At 44.8% G+C, this 22,882-nt stretch overlaps 2 protein-coding genes across 3 annotated transcripts; one reads left to right on the forward strand and one right to left on the reverse strand.

The window, feature by feature from the left end:
• Nucleotides 1–26: 26 nt before the first annotated feature.
• Nucleotides 27–3,940, forward strand: cnih4 (cornichon family member 4). Its single transcript, XM_070836139.1, has 5 exons — nucleotides 27–102; nucleotides 596–664; nucleotides 1,022–1,134; nucleotides 1,532–1,672; nucleotides 2,133–3,940. The coding sequence occupies exons 1-5, from the start codon at nucleotides 34–36 to the stop codon at nucleotides 2,158–2,160; spliced, it is 420 nt and encodes a 139-aa protein (XP_070692240.1). The 5' UTR covers nucleotides 27–33; the 3' UTR covers nucleotides 2,161–3,940.
• A 2,964-nt stretch (nucleotides 3,941–6,904) lies between these two features.
• On the reverse strand, nucleotides 6,905–22,503 carry wdr26a (WD repeat domain 26a). 2 transcript variants are annotated; one of them, XM_070835333.1, is made up of 14 exons: nucleotides 21,858–22,503; nucleotides 20,468–20,567; nucleotides 20,177–20,233; nucleotides 19,377–19,513; nucleotides 18,686–18,783; nucleotides 17,735–17,891; nucleotides 17,162–17,300; nucleotides 16,911–17,051; nucleotides 15,742–15,861; nucleotides 12,713–12,858; nucleotides 11,879–11,957; nucleotides 11,610–11,739; nucleotides 10,883–11,077; nucleotides 6,905–9,095 (listed from the first exon to the last, which is right to left on the reverse strand). In XM_070835333.1, the coding sequence occupies exons 1-14, from the start codon at nucleotides 22,154–22,156 to the stop codon at nucleotides 9,073–9,075; spliced, it is 1,821 nt and encodes a 606-aa protein (XP_070691434.1). In that variant the 5' UTR covers nucleotides 22,157–22,503; the 3' UTR covers nucleotides 6,905–9,072. The 2 variants fall into 2 exon arrangements, with proteins under 2 accessions (XP_070691434.1, XP_070691433.1); XM_070835332.1 differs by having other exon boundaries at nucleotides 10,865–11,077.
• Nucleotides 22,504–22,882: the final 379 nt, after the last annotated feature.

Genomic DNA, 22,882 nt, shown 5'->3' on the forward strand with positions numbered 1-22,882 from the left:
AAACCATGACAAACCGCTGACGGAAAAAGAAAAATGGAGGCGGTAGTGTTCATTCTGTCACTTGTGGACTGCTGTGCACTGATTTTCCTCTCGGTCTACTTTGTATCCTTTTCGGCTCTGTTTTCTGGTGGCTGTGGGACGTATTCATCAAACCGCCCTGCTGCCCGGAAGCTCTTAGGAAGCCCTTTCTCTCCATTAGCACATTAGCAGCGCGGAGCAGCGGCTAGCCGGTTAGCCGGTTAGCCGCCTCGTTCCCACTGACAGTGACGGGCTGAGGGGGGGTTTAGCGGCAGAGGCACGGTGCGGCGAGGTGTGTCACAAGACGGCCAGCCCGAAACTAAACGTCCCACGGAGTGTGTGGACACTACGTGGCTTTAGTGTGAGGTAACAACAGGCAGGCTTTACTTAGCTTACTGAGCGAAATGAGCCGTGCTGCCGTCACTGGCGGTGTCTCCCTGTGAGTCAGCAAGTGGGGGCTCCCTTTTTGCTGGAGGCGGGACTTTAGTGAAGGGTCAGACAATAGTGATGTGTATATCTTCTCTGTTGAGCACTTGTGAGTCCGTCCCCAGATGTTGACCTTTGACCTGGAGCTCAGATTATCACCCTGTCGGACCTGGAGTGTGACTACATCAATGCTCGAGCCTGCTGCTCCAAGCTCAACAAAGTAAGTGACGGTAGTGTGATCATCATCATCATCATCATCATCATCATCATCATCAGGTCATGGTAGTGTGGTCATCATCATCATCAGGTCACGGTAGTGTGGTCATCATCAGGTCACGGTAGTGTGGCCATCATCATCATCAGGTCACGGTAGTGTGGCCATCATCATCATCAGGTCACGGTAGTGTGGCCATCATCATCATCAGGTCACGGTAGTGTGGCCATCATCATCATCAGGCCACATGTGCACACAGTGACTGCTCAGGCTGCTGTTAGTGGTGTATGTTTGTATAGATACTATAGAGCAAAAGACTTTATTACTTCCTCGGGTGATGGACTTTTGATGTTTTGATTCCAGTGGGTGATTCCAGAGATGGTTGGCCAATGCCTCTCCACTATGCTGATGTTGGTCTCGATGCACTGGTTCATCTCTCTTCTCAACCTGCCTGTAGCAGCCTGGAACATCTATAGGTATGCTCATGCTGCCAGTGTGTGTGAGAGAACGTGCTCTCCTGTGGGGTTGGCTGATGTGACAACATGTACTGTGAGACAGCAGAGATGTAGCGATACAGTTTATGCTGCAGGCATTGTTCCTTTAATATGTCTGGGTGAGGTAGATTATTTAAAGCAGTGTTGCAAATCAATGAGCAGGACTTCGTCATGGTGGTATTAGATCTTTCAGGTGTTTCATACACTGCTTTGGCCAAAAGACAGACATTCCAATCTGGTCTCTCAGTTGAATTACCAGGAAATACACAACAGCATCTTGTATATTGATACTGCAATTTAAAACGACACATAGAACGAAGATTCTATCCACATCTCCCACATGGTCCATGGTTCAGTGAGGCTGCTCTTGTCCCTGCAGGTACGTGAAGGTTCCGATGGGAAACATGGGCGTGTTCGACCCCACTGAGATCCACAACCGAGGTCAGCTCAAGTCCCACATGAAGGAGGCTATGATCAAACTGGGGTACCACCTGCTCTGTTTCTTCATTTATTTGTACAGGTGAGAGCAACATCATCTACAGACACACTGACATTTAGTGACACGTTCAAGGACTTCACTGTAGACCTACCTCCTACCTCACTATTCTGTTCTTACCCCAGTCTGTTTTCTTACAAGAGAGAGAGAGAGAGAATTTGATTGTTTATTTTTTATCAGTTTACAAAATGCAAAGTGAGCGAACAGAAGAAAAATGGTGTGACCATCCTTTGCCTTCAGCACCAGCTCCTCTAGGAAGGAAACAAAGACACATTATGTTTGCTTCCCTTCAAAAGTGGTAGTCTGGCCACAAGTGGTCTTCATGGGGAGGTTTGTGGCCAAAAAGCTGATGGAGGGTCCTGGCTAGTCTGGGGCTGCTCCTCTTCACACCTGCTGAAGTGTGTGTGTGTGTGTGTGTGTGTGTGTGTGTGTATTTTACAGCCAGTTCTCCATTAACACATACCCCCCCCTTCCTCTTTTCCAGCATGATCTTGGCTCTGATCAACGACTGAAGCCCCCAGCGAGCCCTCTGACCCCAGCTGCCAAATTCTAAACTCCAGGGTTTGCTGTCCCCCCCGCCATCCTGCGTGCATACAGTCTTTCAGAACAGTGGAGAGAAGCTCACCATTGCTGTGCTTCACACGATTACTTGTTTAATCAGAATCCCAGAGTTTTGACTTTTATCCAGCGTGAAGGTTAATATTTAACTCTTCCATAACATCATGACGCAACTGCTTAGTTTTATTGTTTAGGTGATTATTAAAACCTGCAGCTACACTCAGTGACCACTTAATTTGGTCCATGTGTGTTCTGGTGGGGACCCTTTGCCCCCAGAGCAGCTGGGGTTCTTCGTGGCATGAATTCAACAAGGTGCTGGAAACATTCCTCCTAGATTGTGTGTCATGTTGTGATTCAGAGGTCAGTTGTGTGTCTGCCACCTCTGAAGGACGTGTGAAGCTCCATGTTTGAGTTTATGAAGCCACGGTGCCCTGTTAAGTGTTTTTACCTGTGTGATCGCAGCGTTGTGCCATCAGGAAGCAGACTGAGGGACACTGCTGTCACTTGTAGTGTCTGAGCCCTTCGCTCCAGGCTTTTCTTTTTTACCACGTGTGCCTTTTCAGGTTTAAGTAAAGTAATGTTTTATGCAAGTTGTCCTCTGACATATTTTCCTTTTGAATCCAGACGGAGAAGACTGGTGTGAAAGTGGTGGACTAGTTTGTGTGTTTGTCACTCCTCTATGTTCTTTGGGCAGAAATGACCAGATACACAGCTGATAGCCCTGCAGTAAGAAACAGTCACCCGTTATTCACAGTGTTTTCCTCTGTCACCAGTCTGTATGTGAACACACACCCCAGGATAGCTGGGGTGGGGGGATATGTTCCTACACAGACTGTGGGTGGGGTCTTTATGGTGGCCCCCCTGCACTCAGTCAGCCCAACGCTGCTGTTGCTCCATCATTTGTCTGAACTCCTGAAGCTATCATTAACACCAGCGACCTAAAGGTGGGGGCTCACTCACCCTGTTCTGAGACTCTTTATGCACACGAGACCAGCCAGACTTCTAACATCACACTACTACTGATCACAGGCTCATGTCAGCCTACACACACACACACACACACACACACACACACAGAGACACACACAGACACACACACACACACACACAGCTGATTTGAAGTTGATTAAAATCCATATTTGCCTCATTGTGAGTGTGTGTGCAGCAGATTACACAGTCGGTCTGCTGCAGTAATCACATTAAAGCACACACATCAGTGTGTTGGGCCATTGTCTGCTTTGCTGGGAGGATGGCTGGAGGGTGGGGTGGGGGGGTTGGTGGTGGTGGTGGTGGTGTATTTTACTGTATGTAACTAATGGCTGTTGTATTCTTACTGTGAGTGGCAGTTTGAATTTGAACAATTGGAGTTGACCTCAATTTTGCACTGATGCTGTGTTTACTGAGCGATGTTTGTGCTGAACACACACTGTATGCTCAAGTGTGACATTCCCCACATCCGCGGGCGTCCCAGCTTTTCACTGGGACGCTGGGTGTGTCCGTACACTCCGCTGTACTTGGTGAAGTGTGTGTGATGGGACAGGCCTTCTGTGTGAGCCACATGTGCAGATGCTCTGGAGCCATTTCTGTCTTCACTGAGGGTCAACTGGGGACTGCTGCTGGACAAGTTCACGTCTGATCCTCTCTAAACTCTAAACTCTCTTGTGCAGTTTGTAAGTTTCTTCCTTTTTGGAGCAAATGTGGTGTTTGATAAATAAAAATGAAAGAAAGTCTTAATCAGCCCTAGAATGAGTCTTTGCCCCCGAAGAAGCAAACACATCTGCCACATATTGTGTGACATGATGAATATGTGGCATCATGCCTGTAATGACACTCGACAGATGTTAAATTATTCTTTAGAAGAGGAGTTCTGCCTCTGCTGGGACTATTTGCTTGTCTACTTATTTCCTCCCATGTTGCACTGAGCTTGTTGTGGTTATGTCTTTGAAATGTGACATCATTCTGAAACGTTCTCATGATAAAGAGTCTTGTTTTCATGATAACCACTTTAGATGCATTAAAACCAAAGCTATGAACTCCTGATGAGTGTGTCTGACACACAGTGTTTCTTAGACAGGTGCTCCACTATGTGGTTGGGGGGGTCCAAACATATTCAGATGTGATTCCATTCTTTTTGTAATCCAATAGATTAGATGACATATTATAAAAATGCCATGTAGTTTGTGTTCAGTCACTGACCCAACAGTGGAACAGCACATGTTGCCCTAGCAATGAAAGGTAAGCTCTTATCTGCCTCTCCTGTGTGAGTGAGAGGAGGAGGAGGAGGAGGAGGAGAACACCTGAACATTGGCCTCTGTCAGTGTGAATAATCAGTGGTTACCCTTTTAGACACAAGGCAAGTCAAAGTGCTTTACAGGGACATAAAACACGATAAAGACAAGACACAAACATTACATTGCATGTAAAAGATGTAAATGTAAAATAAAAACAAGAAAATGAATAGTTAAAGCTTAAGAGAAGATGCATTAAAAGACAATACAATGATATATATTTAGATATAGATATATATATGCATAAATAGTTACAAACTAAAAGAAGTTATGTAGCTCTATTATTGGAAATAATCAGTGTGTTGACTCTGATACATGCTGAGAAAGTTGTCAAGGATAAACAGAAGTTCTTTATCACTGCCATCTTTGGGATTATCAAAGTGAATATTAAAATCACCTACTAAAACTACACACAGACTGCCGACAGCAGTCCTCAAAGAAGTGTGCACTATATTTTAGGGGTCTGGAAATGGTCACCAGTATTATACAACAGGAGGATCTCAGCTGGAGTGCAACATGTTCAAAGGAGGCAGATGTTCCATATGAGGATTGTTTGCAGTGGTAAGGATCATTCCATAAAGTGGCATCAAGTTCTGCTACTGGCCAACACAGGAACGGCAGACATTGTAGTTAGCACTCCTGACCACAAGGGGGAGCTACGGTGGTCTGTGGGGGAGAGAGAGTTTTGCCGGTGATGACCAGTGGAGACCAGGTGTGGATGAGGAGTCAGTCCATGTGGAGGACAAAGTGCTCGGCCAGGATGGTGGGAATCTGTCCCATGATATCAGCGGGAACAGCGGCAGGAGGAGCCCTCGGGTACGGCGGGAGGAGCCCCCAGGTACGGCGGGAGGAGCCCCCAGGTACGGCGGGAGGAGGCAGCGTTAGTGAGCTGTGGGACGATGAGGGGAGGTGGAGGAGGCGGCTGGGAGTCCCTCAGCGGGGGGGGGGGGGGGGGGGGGGGCAGTCGTGCTAGCTGAGGATGTCACATGTGCTCTAAAAGTGTATTAGAAAATATACCTTAAAACTGGATTGAATTGAACTGGAAACTGTGTGTGTGAGAGTGTGTGTGTGAGAGTGTGTGTGTGAGTGTGTGTGTGTGTGTGTGTGTGTGTGTGTGTGTGTGTGAGTGTGTGTGTGTGTGTGTGTGTGTGTGAGTGAGTAGTAACATGCTGCACTTGTTCCATTTGATATTTTCCGTTGGTGAAAATACAATGAAGAGATAAAAGTCACATCTTGATTTGCTCATTATTAAGGGCCTGACATCTGTGGATCAACAGATCAACCAAAAGTGATCAGTCACAGTGATCCAGTGCCCCTCGTGCTTTACCAGAGAATATTACAGTAGGATACTACCTGAGTTAAGTTCAGCTCGTGTGCAGCATGATCCTTCCTGTGGACTGGTGTTTGTGTCCTGATGGCTGAAGCCTGTTATTCTGACCTGGCTCCTAAGATGCTCAGCGCTCCACTGTGTTGGATTTCACTTCAGCATTTCCATTTTAGGCTCCTTTATACTTCCACTCCTCAACATTTCAGAGGGAAATGTGGTATTTATCGACGGCTTTAGTTACTTTTCAGATGAAGATTTGACAAAATGGATAAAAACAAGCTTTAAAAAAATCACATTGTTAGAGATGAATCCACTGGTAAGAACCTTTTTGGCTTCTGCCATCCTGTAAACAGCAGTGTGTCGCTTCAACAGTGAGATTTCACTTTGAACTTCTCATGGTTTCATTTCAATAATCGCTCAGATCATCACCATTACACCAACAATAATAGATTAGAGAAAAGCCCAGAAAATGAGAACAGAGGTGTCATCTGTTGACCCTTTAGAGGAGCCTTACCCCCACACTGAGGGACCAGAGTAGTCCAACCCCAGCTCACCCTCCATCAGCTCCACCAATACCACGCTGCTCTGACACAGATGCTTCACTGAATGAAGCCACATACAGAAAAGGTCAGTGAGAGGGACCAAACCAACACTTTGACTTTTAGACTTTAAGTACAGCAGGACTACTAACACTTACTGTGGACTGTTATCTATGCAGGAGCTTTACTGGTAGTGGAGCATGTTTCCATCGCTGGACAGATACTTTTACTGAAGGGAAGGACCTGAGCAGTTCTTCCACCTCTGCCAGTCAGTCTGGAAAAACTCAATGTTCAAAGAAGTGAGCTGGCAGAGAATCACCAGAATCATGTTAGTCTGGATTATTGGAGCATGAACTTCACAAGTTCTCTACACTGAAAATATCTTCAACTTAACAATTTATATCAGACAGTAAATCTGCTAATATTAAACTGATGTGTGTGTCTGAGCTGGTGTCTGAGTGGGTGTTGCTCAGATGTTGGTCAGACACAGAAACGTACTGCACTAAGTAGCAGTGAAGGACATTTCAAAATAAATTCCATTTTGCAACCCTGAATGCTTTATTTAAAATATGCATACATAACACTTCTCCTACAGAACAATACAGAACAGTACAATCACTTTTTGTAATAACATTTAAAATGTAAAATGGTTTCTGGCAGAAACTGCCTGCAAGCAATCAAAGTTCCTACTTTGGCTTCTTACGGCTAGAAGAGAAAAGAGAAGCCTGAAACACTCAGAAGAAACTAAAACTGAAGAAAATCACAGAAGCAGAAACTAGAACACCACATCTGTGATTGTGTGACATCTACTGTTGTGTACCACGAGCGTGTGTGTTCTGTGATGAAAGATGAAGCTGGTGCTGGCTGCGATGGTGTCTGGGCAGATAAACGTGGGTTCCCACAGTCCTGACAGTCCTACGGTTATCGTGCAGGACTACAGAGGTTCTGGAAAAACTAGTCAATAGAATCTGTAGAGGCAGTTTGGAGAAATGTCACAAAGAAAGGATGAAGTGTGAGTTTGGCTGCACTGAAGTTTGTCCTGTGTTTGCAGTTGTAAACGTGAACTTGCTGCTTTAAATTACAAAAGTAGTGCAGTCAAGAAAATTTGGTATGAAGCTGTCAGAGAGCAACTGAAACCTCTTTTAATTTGACTAACGATCAGCGTGGGAACCCTGAAACACCCGTCATCCTGTCTGTGTGTCCACAGCCTCTTAATATATGCCATAACATACAAATATACAGCACATATTACATAGACCATCATATCATTGTTCAAGATTGTTCTTTTGACTCTGAAAGGAGACACTTTGTAGAATTTCATTATAACTTTATGTTACACTTGTGTACAAATGTGTTAGCCATTGATTGTTAAAGACACACTCCATTTTGTTGCTGAGTGTGTGTGTGTGTGTGTGTGTGTGTGTGTGTCACAGCCTGGTGTGTGTGCTCTCTCTGAGCCTCAGAGCTCCTGTCCCTTCATCACCACTGGAGTTTCTTCTGACTCAGTGCCACACACACTGTCCTGCTGCCGTAAGCACCCACTACAGCACCACATGTAGATTAATCCTCCACTGAAAATAGTCCCCAGCAAATGAATTCTTTTCTCCTGTTAGAGTTACGCTTGATGAGAACTACAGCCTTATCCTTTAAAACAATTCACAGATGCTTGGCTTTAGTGGGGTTTACAAGGTACGTAAGAAATCAGGGAGTGTCTTAAGTGTTACAGCTCCACTTGTAGTGAATAAAAAACAAACAAGGTGATTAGTAAAACTTCATGTAACAACTAAACCAAACCAAAAATGATATGAGGACTGCTGTTTCTTTGCAGGGAGACATGGCAACAGGCTGGAAACAGAAATACAGAGCAGAGAGTGAAGCCAGAGCAAAGATTTAACAGCAAAACAAAAAGGGAATCCACACTGACAGCATGAAGCAAACTACACTCACATAATCCCTGTGCAGGGGTAAGGGGTGTCAGATAATCCTGTGAACTCATCGTTTCCACACATCAGCTGCTGTATACTCTCAGAGGGCAGCCAACCACTCGGCGTACGTTCACACAAGCAGCAGGACACACTGCCAGGGTCTCAACCAGGGGTTAGCCATCAATACCTCATCCTGTGCAATCCTATGCAATGTGCCCATCAGATACTACTCTTTCTCTGACTACAAGCAGGGAGGCTGAAGGGAAAAACTGTCTTCTGCATTAAAAATGACAAGGTAACATAGCAATCTGCATTTAAAAGATACTCTTCAAGTGGGTATTACATCCATCAAATGTTCCTGTGGGTAAAATCTCTTCAGACGCTCAGGAGGTCAGAGAGAATAAAAGTTGAAGCTTCTTCATGTGAGCAGCTCAGCAGCCCCCACCCCGTTCCCAAACGCTGCTATGTCACAGCCTAGCACAAGTCAGTGAACTACTCACGAATAAATAATGCCGGTGATAATAAATAAGAGGAGGTGGGTGGTTCCGGATGGTGCTGAGGGAAGGAGCCCACACAGGAGGAGGGGGGGTTACATAGCCTAGCTTCACCTTGCCGGCCAGCTCTGCTCTCAACAATGAGTCTGACGTCTCTGTGTTGTAATATCCTGACAGCACTGCTGGCCCCGCCTCCAGGAAGCTGCTGTCCAATCACCAAAGCTTTCCCCGCTTCATCCATTCAAGTGTCTATGAGTCTTAATGTTCCTCAGGTTCGCAGCAGCAGCACGCCATCAGCTGTCCATGCTGCAACATTCTGACAGGAGAGGAGAAACACAGGTCACACACCTTCCTTCATCATCATCATCTTCACCTGCTGTCTGTTTAGACATGAAGCCGCTCACTGAAGTGGCCCGTTAACGTCCACACTCACACTCATTAGTGAGAACCAGCCAGAAACACGTGCAGTGGTGCTGAAGGCTACGTCAGCTGTCTTCAGTCAATAACCTGAACTTTATTGACCAGCTGAAAGTCTTGGCAGCAGCGCAGCAACACTTTGCTTTGACTGTTCTATGGCTTCAGGGGCAGTCCAATACATTTTCCTTCACAGAGGTTTGAGTGTTTGTAGTATTTTAGTGCTTAGTGTTGAACTTGATGCACCTTTTGGAGGCTGTGGTTTGTGTGTCTGTTGAGCTGCATGGCGTCATCCTGTGAGGTGTTCCTAATATTTTGTCCAGCTGTGCATGTCCGTGATGGTACACTGAATATTAGGAAGAGCTAGCTGGATGACAGATGCCTGTAAGAATCACTCAGTAGTCCTTATTCTGTCACACTAGCATTAATGACATCTATTACCTCTGTAAAATCAGTGGAGCAGGAGAGCAAAGGATGAAGTCGTGTGTGTGATTTTAGAGAGGTTAGTGTGGGGGTGCCTTCACCAAATGTGCCGTGATGGGCTACATGTGCTCAGACTGCAGTGTACTGTGGGGTTTGAAAAGACAAACCCTCTGGTGTTACTATCCTCCTCCTAGGCCCAATACCAACATCCCCACAGCCATGACTACATCATGAAATCCATTCTTTAAACAAAACTTATTGCAAAGCACAAAGCAGGCTAAAAACTCTGAACCTGTGGAACTCATGAAGTTAGACAAGCCTTAGTATTTCCCAGAAACAAAGACATCTCTAGCTGTCTCTTTATTCATCACAGCACCCTTCATCGCCCCCTCAGCTGATAAGTGTGAAGAGTTTTTCTTCCTCTAATCAGGTTCAGGTTGGTGGGACTTTCCCAGACAACATACAGTGCACCCTCGTAGCATTTGAATCGGTCAGTGCTAAGCTAACAGTTACAGCACTTCTTAGTGTTCTGGATATAATTCTTTTAGTAGCTGACAGCGAGCAGACATGTTTGATTATTTTAGATCCTACAGTGGTTTTTGATACAGCTGACCACTTGAGTGTGATTGACAGGTGGGGGCGTGGCCCACCATGACTTCAGCCAGTGATGTGGCTGCTTTTTGAATGTGTCCATCTTTCTTTGTTTGAATTTTCACTGGTTCCAGATTACCAGAGCTCACTTTAAGCTGCCCAGTCTAGATCACTTTAGACTTGACATGTTTATTTTGAACTGATCTTGTTGCTGGAGTAGCCTAGTTAGTTTAACCTAGTCTAGCCCAGCATTACCTGTTTAACCTCTTTCAGCACAACCTGGATAACCAGTGTGATGATGGCTTGTGCTGACTGCTTCGCAGCTGCAGACTAAGACATCTGCTCACTGTTAACGCATCACATGTCACTCCATGCTAGTGCTAGCATAGTCTCGTTGACAGCTGCTGCAAGTTTCTTTCACCTGTGATGGAGTTCCCTGTCACTAACGTACCTTTCTTAACTCTGGTGGCCGGCCAGTGAGACCAACTACAGGGCTAGCAAAGGTTCAAGAAACGGACACTGGATTTCCATCTTAAATGAAAACTGTTGAGGAACCTGATTAGAGCGTGGCTGAAAAAACAAATACAACAGTAGGCCCTCAGTGTTGTGATGTCATACACTGATGACCTGCACAGCCTTTCAAACACCTACACATACTTGTTTTCATGCTCGTACCATTGAGCCCTTCTGCATCCTGGACATCCAGAAAGGGGGCGGGTCCCCAGATTCGGACGGTCCCGTCGTCAGAGGCGCTGGCCAGTAGTCCGGGCAGGACAGGGTTCCAGCTCACACAGTTGACCGTGCGGGTGTGACCAGTCAGCTCTGCGATGGGCAACTCACTGCGCCGGTGCCAGATGTAAACTTTGTGGTCTGACAGGAGACAGGACACCTCATCAGCTGTGATCAGTTTGTTGAATTAGACTTAAAAAGCAACCTCACCAGTTTTACAAATGAAAGTCTCTTTACTCATCACATGGGGGATTTCTCCAGGCTGCACGTAGGCGATCATACACCAGGGTTAGTCAGAGACGATCATGTGGCTGTTTTTTAACTGTGCCACACCGTTTTCATGATGCTTACTTTTTCAGCTTTTAACTTGCTTGACATGCATGTCCCCATGAGGTGAAGTTGAGGTAAATGTACACCTCTGCGGGCCCCTGTGACCTAGGGACACCCAGAACGTCTCGTGTGGGACTGCAGAGATATTTATGTAAAAAGCATACTGTCTGGAGTCTGTCAAGTCTGAGAAGTAGCTCCGACGATCAAGATAGTGATCGTCAACATAGTGAACATAGTGAAGCTCTTTTCATTTGGATCTAGCTCCAAGTTTTTTTTTCTGTCTGCTGACTCACTTCACAACAGAAAGCAGCTGAGCTTTCTACTAAACATCAAGTTGTCTTGCCTTCACTGCCACTAGCGATAAAGTCTTCATTGTGCCCTCCGAAGCAGGAGTGGATGGTGTAGAAGCCCTGGGTTACCCCTTGGTACTTTCTCACCAGCACACGGTCCTGCAGGTCCCATAGGTGCACTCCCTATAAACACACAGCATTTAGTGAGACACACATTTCAATATCAACGTTTAACTGAACTGCTACTGTAGCAACTAGCTTAAGTTCAAATTAAGGAGGGTATATTGTGATATGAAATGTAAGGAAGTAACAAGCTGCTCACCTGAGTCGCAACGTTGAGCAGAGCTAACCTTCCATTTTTGGAAACAGTGAAAGACATAATGGGGTGGTCCTCCTGCACTCTGGAACGATACAACACACAACATCATCCACATGCAGGGCAAGAGGCCAGCTACTCCAAGACAGTGTTTGGATCACATGTAACCGGCACATGAATCAGGCACACCCACATGCTGCTCATTCAATTCACCAGACATGTCCATCCAAACAATGCTGCTGGGTGAAAGCACAGGACTTGTGGCTGATACATGTGTCCTGTAACAGGAACTGGCCATGCCCTCTCAATGGTTTGATACTTTTGTTGATTTTATTACATTAAGACTGCTTGTAAATTTAAAAACGTTCTTTGGATGGGACTAAAGGCCTCAAGTATCACCACTGAGCACCGTGTGCTTGTACAGTTCTAAATTATTCAACCTCCCATTGCAAATTAGGTGTATTGGCAAAATGTACAAACTTTCAACTGTGGTCAATGAACAACTCAAGCAAGAACAATTGAAACTGTCTATGCATCACATTTGCATCACGTTCAGCAGACACCAGGTTCTGACAGTGTTCCTGAGGAATCTGAGCCCATTCCTCATGGACAACAGCCTCCAGCTCTCTGATGTTCTTGGGTTTGTGTGCTGCAACCACCTTCTTCAAATCCCACCCATCTATGGGATTCAAGTCAGGCGACTGTGACGACCACTCTAGTATCTTCCAGGACTTTTTCTGAAGCCTTGGTGGACTTTGAGGAATGTTTGGGATCATTGTTTTCACAGGTTTGGTACAGGTCAAAAAGAGGGGGTTCAGCCCAGACAGTGTGGTCACTTACATGTTTCTGTCCGTCAGGTCTTCAAAGTTGTATCCGCGGATGCGTTGGTGAGTGTCTGATGCAAGAACAGTCCGGCCATCACTCAGACACCACAGGCACTGCACCCGAACTCCTTCCCATGAGTCCAGCAGGTTTCCATCCAAGTCCTATGAGTTAGGAGGAAACGAAATGCATTCAGAACACCACCAACACCAGCTGCAGGGAAATCCCACATCAGTCAGTTTACAAATATTGCAAAAGTTTTAGCCATTATTTCCTTTTTCTGTCTGTCTGTAATACTCAATGTTATGTCTACAGCACTTTCTGATCTGATCCAGTGTCACTACTTAATGAATGGCCATGAACACAAAAATTCAAACATACATGATTATCTATCCTTCAATGCCTCAATTAGAATTAGAGTATGCTAATTATTTTCTCAATCATTTGTCCAAAAAAAAAAAGTCAGAAAATAGTGGCAAATTAGATGTTTTCAAATGTCTAATTTTGTGTGACCCACAGTCCACAACTCAACAATGTACTGATCAAAGACTAAGAAAACCAGCAAATATTCCCATTAGACAGGCTGGAAGCAGAACGTTTTTGGCATTTTTACTTAAAAACGTCACTTCAATGATTAAATAATTAATTCATTATGTTGTAAAACAGATGTCAACTTTGATAAGTCGACTGCTTGATTCAGCTCAAAGCTCTCACGTTTCAAAATAATGCAGTGTAATGTTGAACACAGAGACTGAGGGGGATGGCAGTGTGACTGTTAGGCTGTGGACACGGACTTCCTTTTCAATGAAAACAATCATTCTTCTACATTAGAAAACAAAAAACAGCCACTTTTTCAAGAGACGCTCGCAGCAATATGTAGACGTGCTTAGCATGAAGAATAGTACCTGGATTTATAAAAGACACTGCGACATGATAAGTTCTCTGTGAACTGAATATCCCCTATGAGGGGTGATGCATTAGTCACCCAGTAGAGTTTGTGTGACTGGAGACCGGGTTAAAGACTGATTATGTGTAAGGTTGGATCCCTTGGTTTTGATAAAGTGAGCTAATGACTAGTTACAGCGCTTCCTCCCATAGATGGACTCATAGATGGCCTTTAAGCCTGGCATTGTTTGTTTGAGTTGTGTGATGCTGGAAGTTTGAAATGTCTGTTATGTTTCATGGTAATAGAGGAAAAAGAGAATAAAGACTTCGAAGACAGTGAGTGCGATGATATGGCTTACAGAAGGAGTCATCATGATAAGGTATATATAGAATCAAAATGACCTTTGGAGTCCTGCTGCTCCACACATGAAGAGTTTGCTGAAAGCCACTTTTAGTTTCTTTATACAAAGATCTTTTCACTCAGAGTTACTTGAGGTCAAAAGTTAAAGTTTGGACTGGCTCTTTTACAAAACCAGATCAAACTAGTCTACTTCACTGGAGACTCAGTGTTTGATACTATATATCCAGGGTTCCTCTTGGGAACAAACATGCAGCATTTCAGCATTGAACTCAGGTGAAACACAGAAAAAAAAATGTACAATACGTTTTCAAAGTGCATGTCATCAAAATAGCAATATCAGGACAACTGCATCTCTGTTAAACGTGTGTGATGTACCGTAGCACTCAAAATGATTCAAACTCCATTGCAAATTGGGAGTGTTGGCAAAATGGTAAATGGTCTGTATTTGTATAGAACCTTTCTAGTTATTTCAACTACTCAAAGCGCTTTTACATCACATCCTCATTCACCCATTCACACATCATTCATACAGGAGGGATCTCATTTGGAGGAGACTATTCTTTCATACTCATTCACACACTGAAGCTGCTTCAGGAGCAGGTTGGGGTTCAGTGTCTTGCCCAAGGACACTTCGACATGTTGACCCATAGGAGCTGGGGATCGAACCCCCGACCTTCTGATTTCTTTCAGCTGTGTTCAATGAACAACTTCAACAAGATCAATTTAAATAGCTTAAAACAGCTCATATTACAGGTGGTTTCTCCCAATTCAACACAATATTCCACTTTTACTGACTCCTGCAGTCCAATGACGCCCCAACTTCAGCTTCCTCAGACGGCCTGAGGTTTTCTCCTAAGTTTTAATGATACTTGTTTGAATCCATCTGGTCCTCCAAACGCTGTAAGGGTGTTCCTTTCAGCATCTGTCTCATTATTGGAGGAGACTTGTCTTGTGCTTTTGGGTCAGTAGTGGTGTAGGTCTTGGAGTTCAGGCATGGAGGCCTTCAGTGTTTAGTGTGCTCCTCACTGTAGAAACTGAAACCTCAGTCACTGCTGCCACCAAGTCTTACTGCAGGTCTTTTACAGTCACTCCAGGGTTTTTGGCCTCCTGCCTCCTCAGAAATCTGGTGGCAGCTGTTGATATCTTCCTCTTTCTGCCAATGCAGGTAGTGCAGCCAGTGATCCTTTAGCTTTGACCGTGTGAACTTTGCTTCTTACAGCATCTCTTGGAACATTCAGTGCCTTTGCTGTCTTTTTCTATCATTTTCCTTGTTTGTGCAAAGCAATGATCTCCTATCTTAACTGTTTGGACAGTTCTTTTGACTGAATTACCCATATTTCTAACATACAACCACACGTCACAGTGAACAAACCTCCCCAGCCTGTCCAGGTATTTGATGTGTTCTATCTCAAGCACACCTGATGCATCTAATGAGGCCCCTGATTAGTTGCATCAGATGTGCTTGAGACAACACCTGATTAGCAAATGAGTGCTGCTATGAAGGATTCTATTCAGAGGGTTGAATTATTGAGACTGCAGTAGTCAGTAAAAGTGGAATATTGTGTTGAATGTGGAGAAACTACTTGTAATATTAGCTGTGTTGAGCCATTTAAATTGTTCTTGTTTGAATTGTTCATTGAGCACAGCTGAAATTTTGTGAATTCTGACAATATACCAAATTTGCAATGGGGGTTGAATCATTTTGAGTGCAACTGTAAGAGAGTGTGATGTAAAGGCACTGTATGTGATCCTCACAGCCTGTGGGCGCTGACAGCACAGAGTGAGTGCTGTGAATACTCACACACTGGTAGAACTGTCCTCTCTGGCCACCAGTGACAAAACGTTTGCCATCTGGATTCCAGGCCACGCTGGTCAGGCTATCCTCGTGAGACTGACTCATCTTTGTACGCAACTCCCCCGTCTACACAACACAGACAAGGAGAGAGAAACATGACTACAAACACCAGACACGACACTCTCTACATCACTCGTTTGATCTTTTTTGTCATGTGACCCTCTAATTACTGATCTTCAGGTTTGAATGGGTTTGAAGAAGACTTGATGGAGGGAGAATACAGTACATGTGCATCCACACGGTCCATGTGCCTTTTTGCATCAAAGTGACCGGAGCAGCAGCACTGTGGCTTCTTTGACGAGGTACTTGTTTAAAGCACTACTCTTTTTTTTTTTTTTTTTTAATTAGTAATAACCAGTGCCATTTAACAATTCAACAGCAACAAATACCCCGTAGGCACTGCTCCAAAGACTGGTAGTTGTTCCTTTGGAGTACAGTTTGTGCGAAGCATGTGACACATGGACGGGCTACGACAGCTGGTTGTCATGGAGAAGTTGGTTGGCTGGTGGTTCCACAACCCACTGTTTCTACTTATGAGCAAAAAATACATTTGAGCTACAGCTGCAGAGTTAATTGCAGATAATTAGATAATATTTGTTTTCTTTTGTTACGTCAATAAGCACGTCAGAATTTGCCAATACTCGAATAACACGTTTTTAGTTCAAGCAAGAGGTCCACATGCTTGAATTAATCAATTAATTAATTACATAGACCAATTTTCCCTCAGTTCCTTTTCTTCCTTGATTTGAGCTGCAGAGTATGGATGTCATACAGTGAGCACAGAGGATGGAGCTGTGCTATCTGACATTCAACATTATCTTATGGCCAAAAACTTTTTAATCATATCATTTTAAGTAAACATGTAAATAGTGAAAGCGAACAATCCAAAGGACCAAAAAGTGTACACTGATATCAAAAATCTAAGTACACTTTTTAATCATCATTACACGGTTACGGTCTTTGATAAAAAGCTGCTTTTTCTTGCAGGGACCCTCCAGCTTATAACAGCCTTCTCTCAGAGAGTCAGAGAGTCTGTGAGTCTTGGCTGATGGCCTGCTGCTCATTTATATTCAGCACAGAGCTGACAGCAGCTGTCACTGTGAGAGATGCTGTACCTGTACGTTCCACAGCCACAGCTCAGAGCAGTCATCAGGACCACAGGCTATCAGATAGGCATCATCAGGACTCCACGCCAGGTATGAAACACCATAAGCATGACCCTCCAGAGTCTTCATCAACTTCAGCTGCTGAGTTTCCTGTACACGCACAGACAAACCAGTCCATAATCCAGTTATTTCAGCTCTCATACACCTACTCATTTTTCCTGCACCCCACTGAAATCAATGACAAATAAATGATCGATTACCATGTCGACACGCCACACAATGACTGTGGTGTCTTTGGACCCGGTTGCCAGTTTTGTGCCGTCATTGGAGAACTTGCAGAACCAGACTTCATTGCAGTGTTCAGTGAGAATTTGCTGAGTGTAGCAAGGGAACTGTTTCCTAAAGATTAGGAACACAAACACACATCAAGCTTCATATGCAAATAAAACATGACAACACATATGGTCACATACATTGGTTTGCCAAATATCTCATATGACTGGCTATACTGTGGATTATGATAATATATTATGATAATAATGAGATTTATTTCAGATTTAACAGACAGACAGTAGACAATAGTACACTTACTGGCAATGGGAAAACCCTGATCTGAACTGATTCTACTGGTATATATGCAAACACCATCATGGAGATGATTATAGAGAGCATTCAGTGACTTAACACTGTTCCCATCCAGACAGAAGTCACTTCTATGGGCCACACAGTGTAAAGCAGTAGTGTCCCACAGTAGCAAATGACAATCTTTGTATTTTTCAAAGCAGAGAGAGGTCCCATCAGCCTGCTGTGATACAGGATGCGTGGACTCTTACCGGCTGCAGGCGTGGTCCAGCAGCAGGGACACTGAGTCCAGTCCGCTGTCCAGCTTGGTGTTGTGGTAGAGACAGCGCTCCCTCTGCAACTCCACCGCCTGCTTCAGCAGAGTCTGCAGCCGGCGAGGTGGCAGCATCACCGATGGAGGCAGGTATGCTGCGCACACACAGAAAGCGTCAGAGCACTTCAGAACATATAGTGACCTGCTACAGTGACAAACATCTGAGTAGGGAATTAACCAGAGAGACAAATTTGACACACATCCAGCAGATATTCACTTAAGCTAGAATTCTGCCTCTACGGGCTGAGCACAGCCGTACACGCTCAGACGCTCTTTGTTTTGAGCTCCTTTTTGAACCTCCCAACTTGCTTGAGACGCATCTGCACAATGCTTGTTGAGATTTGGAAGGTGTCTGTGTGTGTGTGTGTGTGTGTGTGTGTGTGTGTGTGTGTGTGTGTGTGTGTGTGTGTGTGTGTGTGTGTCTGCTCCCCTGAGAGCTTCTGCAACCTACAGTTACCCATAATACCCTTCTCTGCAGAGACATCTGTGTCATTTCGGAGAATTCTGTGATACATACAGTCAAGATGACACTGTACACCAAGACCAACATACTACTACATGTTCTTATTCACAAAGGTCAAAATGTAACTGAGTGAACTTCAGTGAACTTTGTAAAGCACTGTGAGACACTCTGTTGTGATATTGGGCTATACAAATAAATTGAATTGAAAAAAAAAACTGAATTGAATTGAAAATCTGATTTCAATGTGTGACAGAGATTATCTTAAGGAGTGCATGTACGTGGGCAAGAGAAGCAACAATTTCAAACACATTCTATGATAATTACTTACTGCCGTCAAGTCAGTACACAGACATACAATACATGGCAATGACACCACAAAGGGAGCAGAGTGAAATAACTATGGGCTGTAAGTCACACGACACTCACTCTGGAGCTTGTCCAGCAGCTTTGTGCGTGATGCCATGCCTTTGCCTTCCCACTCTGCTTTGGCTCGCAGGTCCTCTGCATGACTGCACATCAGGTACCTTCAGAACACATGATGACATTTTCTCAGCTACTGTTACACTCACAACTGTTTTACAGTCAGTTTACACTAATGTATTGATCTCATCTCATGCGACTACGGCTTCCCCCTCACCATGACGGCATAAAAAAACATACTAGACCAGCACCAGTATCACCTTGTTTTTCCTACTGACTTTTTACAATCTACCGCCGTTGGTTGCAGGAGCCTTCTGTGGGTGCACCCCACTGCACCAACACAGTGGTTAGCCTAAGCACAGCCTTACTCGGAATTCCTCATCAAAAGCAAGACGTCAGCAGTGTGTAAGCATCTCTGACAGTCATGTCTGTCCTCAGAGGCAGAGACAGACATTTCTCCATCTTAACGAGGATGGAATCATGAACTTCTGTCACAAAGGTTATTGACAGCTTCAGTATTGTTTGAAAGTGGCCTCCAAAAGGCCCTGTCAATCAAAGCGCACATTCACTAAACATAAACTTAAAAACAAGGAACATTCACACTGAGTGCAGTAAAAAAAATCTCTATAAAAGATATTACAAATTCCATTGATACTCCAGATTATGTCCCAGCTTCCCTGTCTGCTTGTGAACTGACCCACTCAGGATGTGGATACGCTCCGTGTTGTACTTGAGAGGAGTGAGCTCGGCTCTGAGGACCTGCAGGGCCTCCAAGACCTTCCCATCCTCCAGGTACTCCAGATACTTCTGCTGCAGCAGCAGGAACTTCATCCGCTGTGCAGGAAGACAAGGAGAGGACAAGGCCAATAATGACAAACGAGGACATTAGTCATTACAGGCTGCATGTTCTGCAACACTGACCATATGACAACTAGACATCAAAGTTCCACTACTTCATCAGCAACATGCATGACTGTACACCTTCTATATTTGTGTAACATTCACCTACTGTGTTCTGTTCTGTTTATGAAGGAGTCCATCAGTCAATAAAACTGTAAACACACATCTAACCAGTCTTTGCTCCAAAAGTTGCAAATGTGGCATGATATCAAATCACATTTTCACCTATCTATCCATCAGTGTCTACATTGTTGAGTTATGAAATACAATCACTAGGTAAAAATTGTGTATGAAATAAAAACAAAGGTACATTTTGAGATGAAATGAAATAAAAAGAACCAGCAGTAAACTGAAAACAGGCAGAGTGAAGAAAAAAATGTGAATAATAAGCTGAGCTATAAAATATAATGGATTACTTCACAACTCATGCCAAACAGTTGCAGGATTCGCAAATAGATGAACTCAAGCACTACTTCCTGTTGGTTTATTGCACTTTGTCCCAGCAGCCAGAGCTGTGTGCTCATGGGTGCAGTGTTTGGGCATTTGTTGATGACACAACACGGCATCACAAATAGTACTGCTGGGCTTGCCACTTACCACTATAGCACTTGGAGAATGCATCAATGCCTTCAACTCATTCAGGTCACTCTCAGCCTGAGTTAAGAGAGAGTGGGGGCATAAATAACACACACTGAGGCAGGTTTCACTATTGATGAACCCATTACTAGACAAACACTGAATACTAGAGGTTTCAAGCAAAGAAACAATCTTTTTTTGGCAGATTAAATCCATATGATGTCCTCGACATGGTCTAAACAGAGTGCACGGATTACTGTTGGAAAAGACTCCGAGGATCATGGGTATGTATTTCAGATAACTTAGTCCCACCTTGTCCCACTCTCCTTCCATGACATGATTGCGGAACTTGGTGGCAGAGGGGTGCTCCAGCCTGCAGCCAGACTCCTGCATCAGGATGTCCACCGTCTGACTGTCAACAACACACACATCAGAGTACAAATCAGTCAGTGTCAGAATCAATGACCTTGGGATGCCTCAGCCCTTACGATCAATTTGTCATGGTGCAATCTTGTCATGTGAACAACTGATAAATAACAGACTGTGATGACTATAGAGAGCGTGATGCTGTGCACAACGTGGGCCGACCCACAGATTTCAATTTTAGCTCACTTTAGTCACTACTATCTAGAAGCAGTGACAGAGATGAGGACAACGGGAGAGCTGACCAAGAGCTCATGAGAACTTTATTATGTAATTCAACCGTTAGAAAATTCATATCGTTTTGCTATTTATTCTTTACTTTTATTAGTTATTCATCAAGCAAAAGCAAAAGCGCATGGTTTGGTATGAACTGACAGTATATGATAACAGGAATTTGGGTCATGAGGGGTGGGTAGCTAGTTTCCCCTTCATGTCATCCTTTCCTTAGACCTGTAAACATACAGTATGTGGTCCACTCCCATCGTGTTCCAGTTACAAAACTAATCCACAACCAACGCACTGTAGCCCCCTGACACGTGGGAGAGAACACAGGCCAAACTCTGCTCAACAGTCAAGCAATTTTGAGCTGATTACTTTATGCCCAAACTTGAGAACTGACTGTTAATGTCGAGGAGTAATTCTTCATTGTGGTGAGCATGTTTCACAAAGCACTTACTGTTACCGTCCTCGGGAATGTTCTGTTAAACAAAAATATGTGACAGTTAAATCAGTCATAGTGTCAGCAAACATCCTCTGTACTGCATCATTTGTAGGTTCTTTTAAACATGTAGCCTAATGTACATATTATCATTGTCACTGCAAACCTGAGCATGCTGTAGAATTATTCCATACTAATTCCAGCATCTCTGCATTTGTTCAGTAATATTATTTAATTATATATACGCTAACTTTATATTATATATACCTATATATCTATCAGATCTCTATATTTGGCGTGTGTACACCACACAAACTCATAGTAGAGCTACTGAAGCCAGTTCTGGTTCAGTGTGAAACTTGGACTCCGTCTGGTCCACTGCGGACCAATCAGATGGGGACTTTGTGCTAAGTGAGATATTTAGAGGCCAGATCCACCTGCGAGGCCTGCAGATCGCTGACTGGTGCTCAGATCTGATGCACAGGACAGCATCACGGTGCCTGGTTGTGAGGTGAGGTGTGCGATGTCCCCCCCCCCGCCTCCCCCAGCACTGGTACAGCTCAGTACAAGTGTCCCCACTGTGTTATGAAATCATCTGCCAGCTGGCTGAGGATGACTTACTTGAGCCCTAAATCGTGTAAATGCTGTCCGATGAGCCTGATGACATCCTCCTCGGACTGAGACAGCCGCTTCTTCTTCTTGACGCCCGAGTTGGCGTCCGCGGCGCCGCTGCTGTTGTTGGAGGCGGGCTGCGCTGACACTCCGTTGTTGTTGTTGCTGACAGTGTTTCCATTGTTGCTGACTGACACCAGTCCGTTGGAGTGAGCTACCCCGCTGGCGGAGGACGACTCTCCGTTCTGCGCACCGTTCCGGCAGGACAGTTCTGAATCTCGGTCCCGTCCTGCCCCGTTAGCCTGCATGTTCCCCCGGTGAGAGCGCAGCACGCGACGAGCACAGAACCGAATGACAGGCGCGACGGAGCTCTGCGGGGAGAACGAGCCTCGGTTACAGCCGCCGACGGGCCCACTGACCCAGATGAAGCCCCGAAATGCCCTGCTCCCCCTGCGGCCGAGGCTCCGTGCTTGTTTCGTCGCGGTCACCGCGACGACAACCTGGTTTTCGACTCGGACGACGAAGAGACGGAGGTGGGGGTTATTTCAACAGCCGCATTCTGTGGAGCTCGGAGGTTTTCGACGCTGTCAGCTGCTGTCGGAGCCGCGGTGAAGTAGTTGGTAGAGCTTGTTATTGTTGCTCTCAGACAGCTGCAGCCCTGTTAGGGACATACGCCGTGACGTCAGCGGAAATTCCTTCACGTCTTTTACGCGCGCTGCGTCGCCGTTAGGGGGCGCTGTCTGTCTGTCTGTCTATCTGTCGGTCGGTCGGTCTCTAGCTTGGCCTGCACTCACCTTTACTATAATCAGATGAACTCCTCAGTTGCACGCGTTTAAGTTCACATGCAGAAGTTTGATATTCAGCTTCAGTGCTGAAAATGTATTAACTGCACTTTAAAATCTGCACATTTTGGTACTTATTATTATTATTGCTTGCCATCTGATATCCCTACACTCATCTGTGTAGTGTTTGAGCTCCTCGTGTTCATGTAGAGTTACATGTGGATGGCAGTGAACAAGATTACATTACAATGT

The sequence above is a fragment of the Pempheris klunzingeri genome, chromosome 8 (assembly GCF_042242105.1).
Source record: "Pempheris klunzingeri isolate RE-2024b chromosome 8, fPemKlu1.hap1, whole genome shotgun sequence".
Lineage (NCBI taxonomy): Eukaryota > Metazoa > Chordata > Actinopteri > Acropomatiformes > Pempheridae > Pempheris > Pempheris klunzingeri.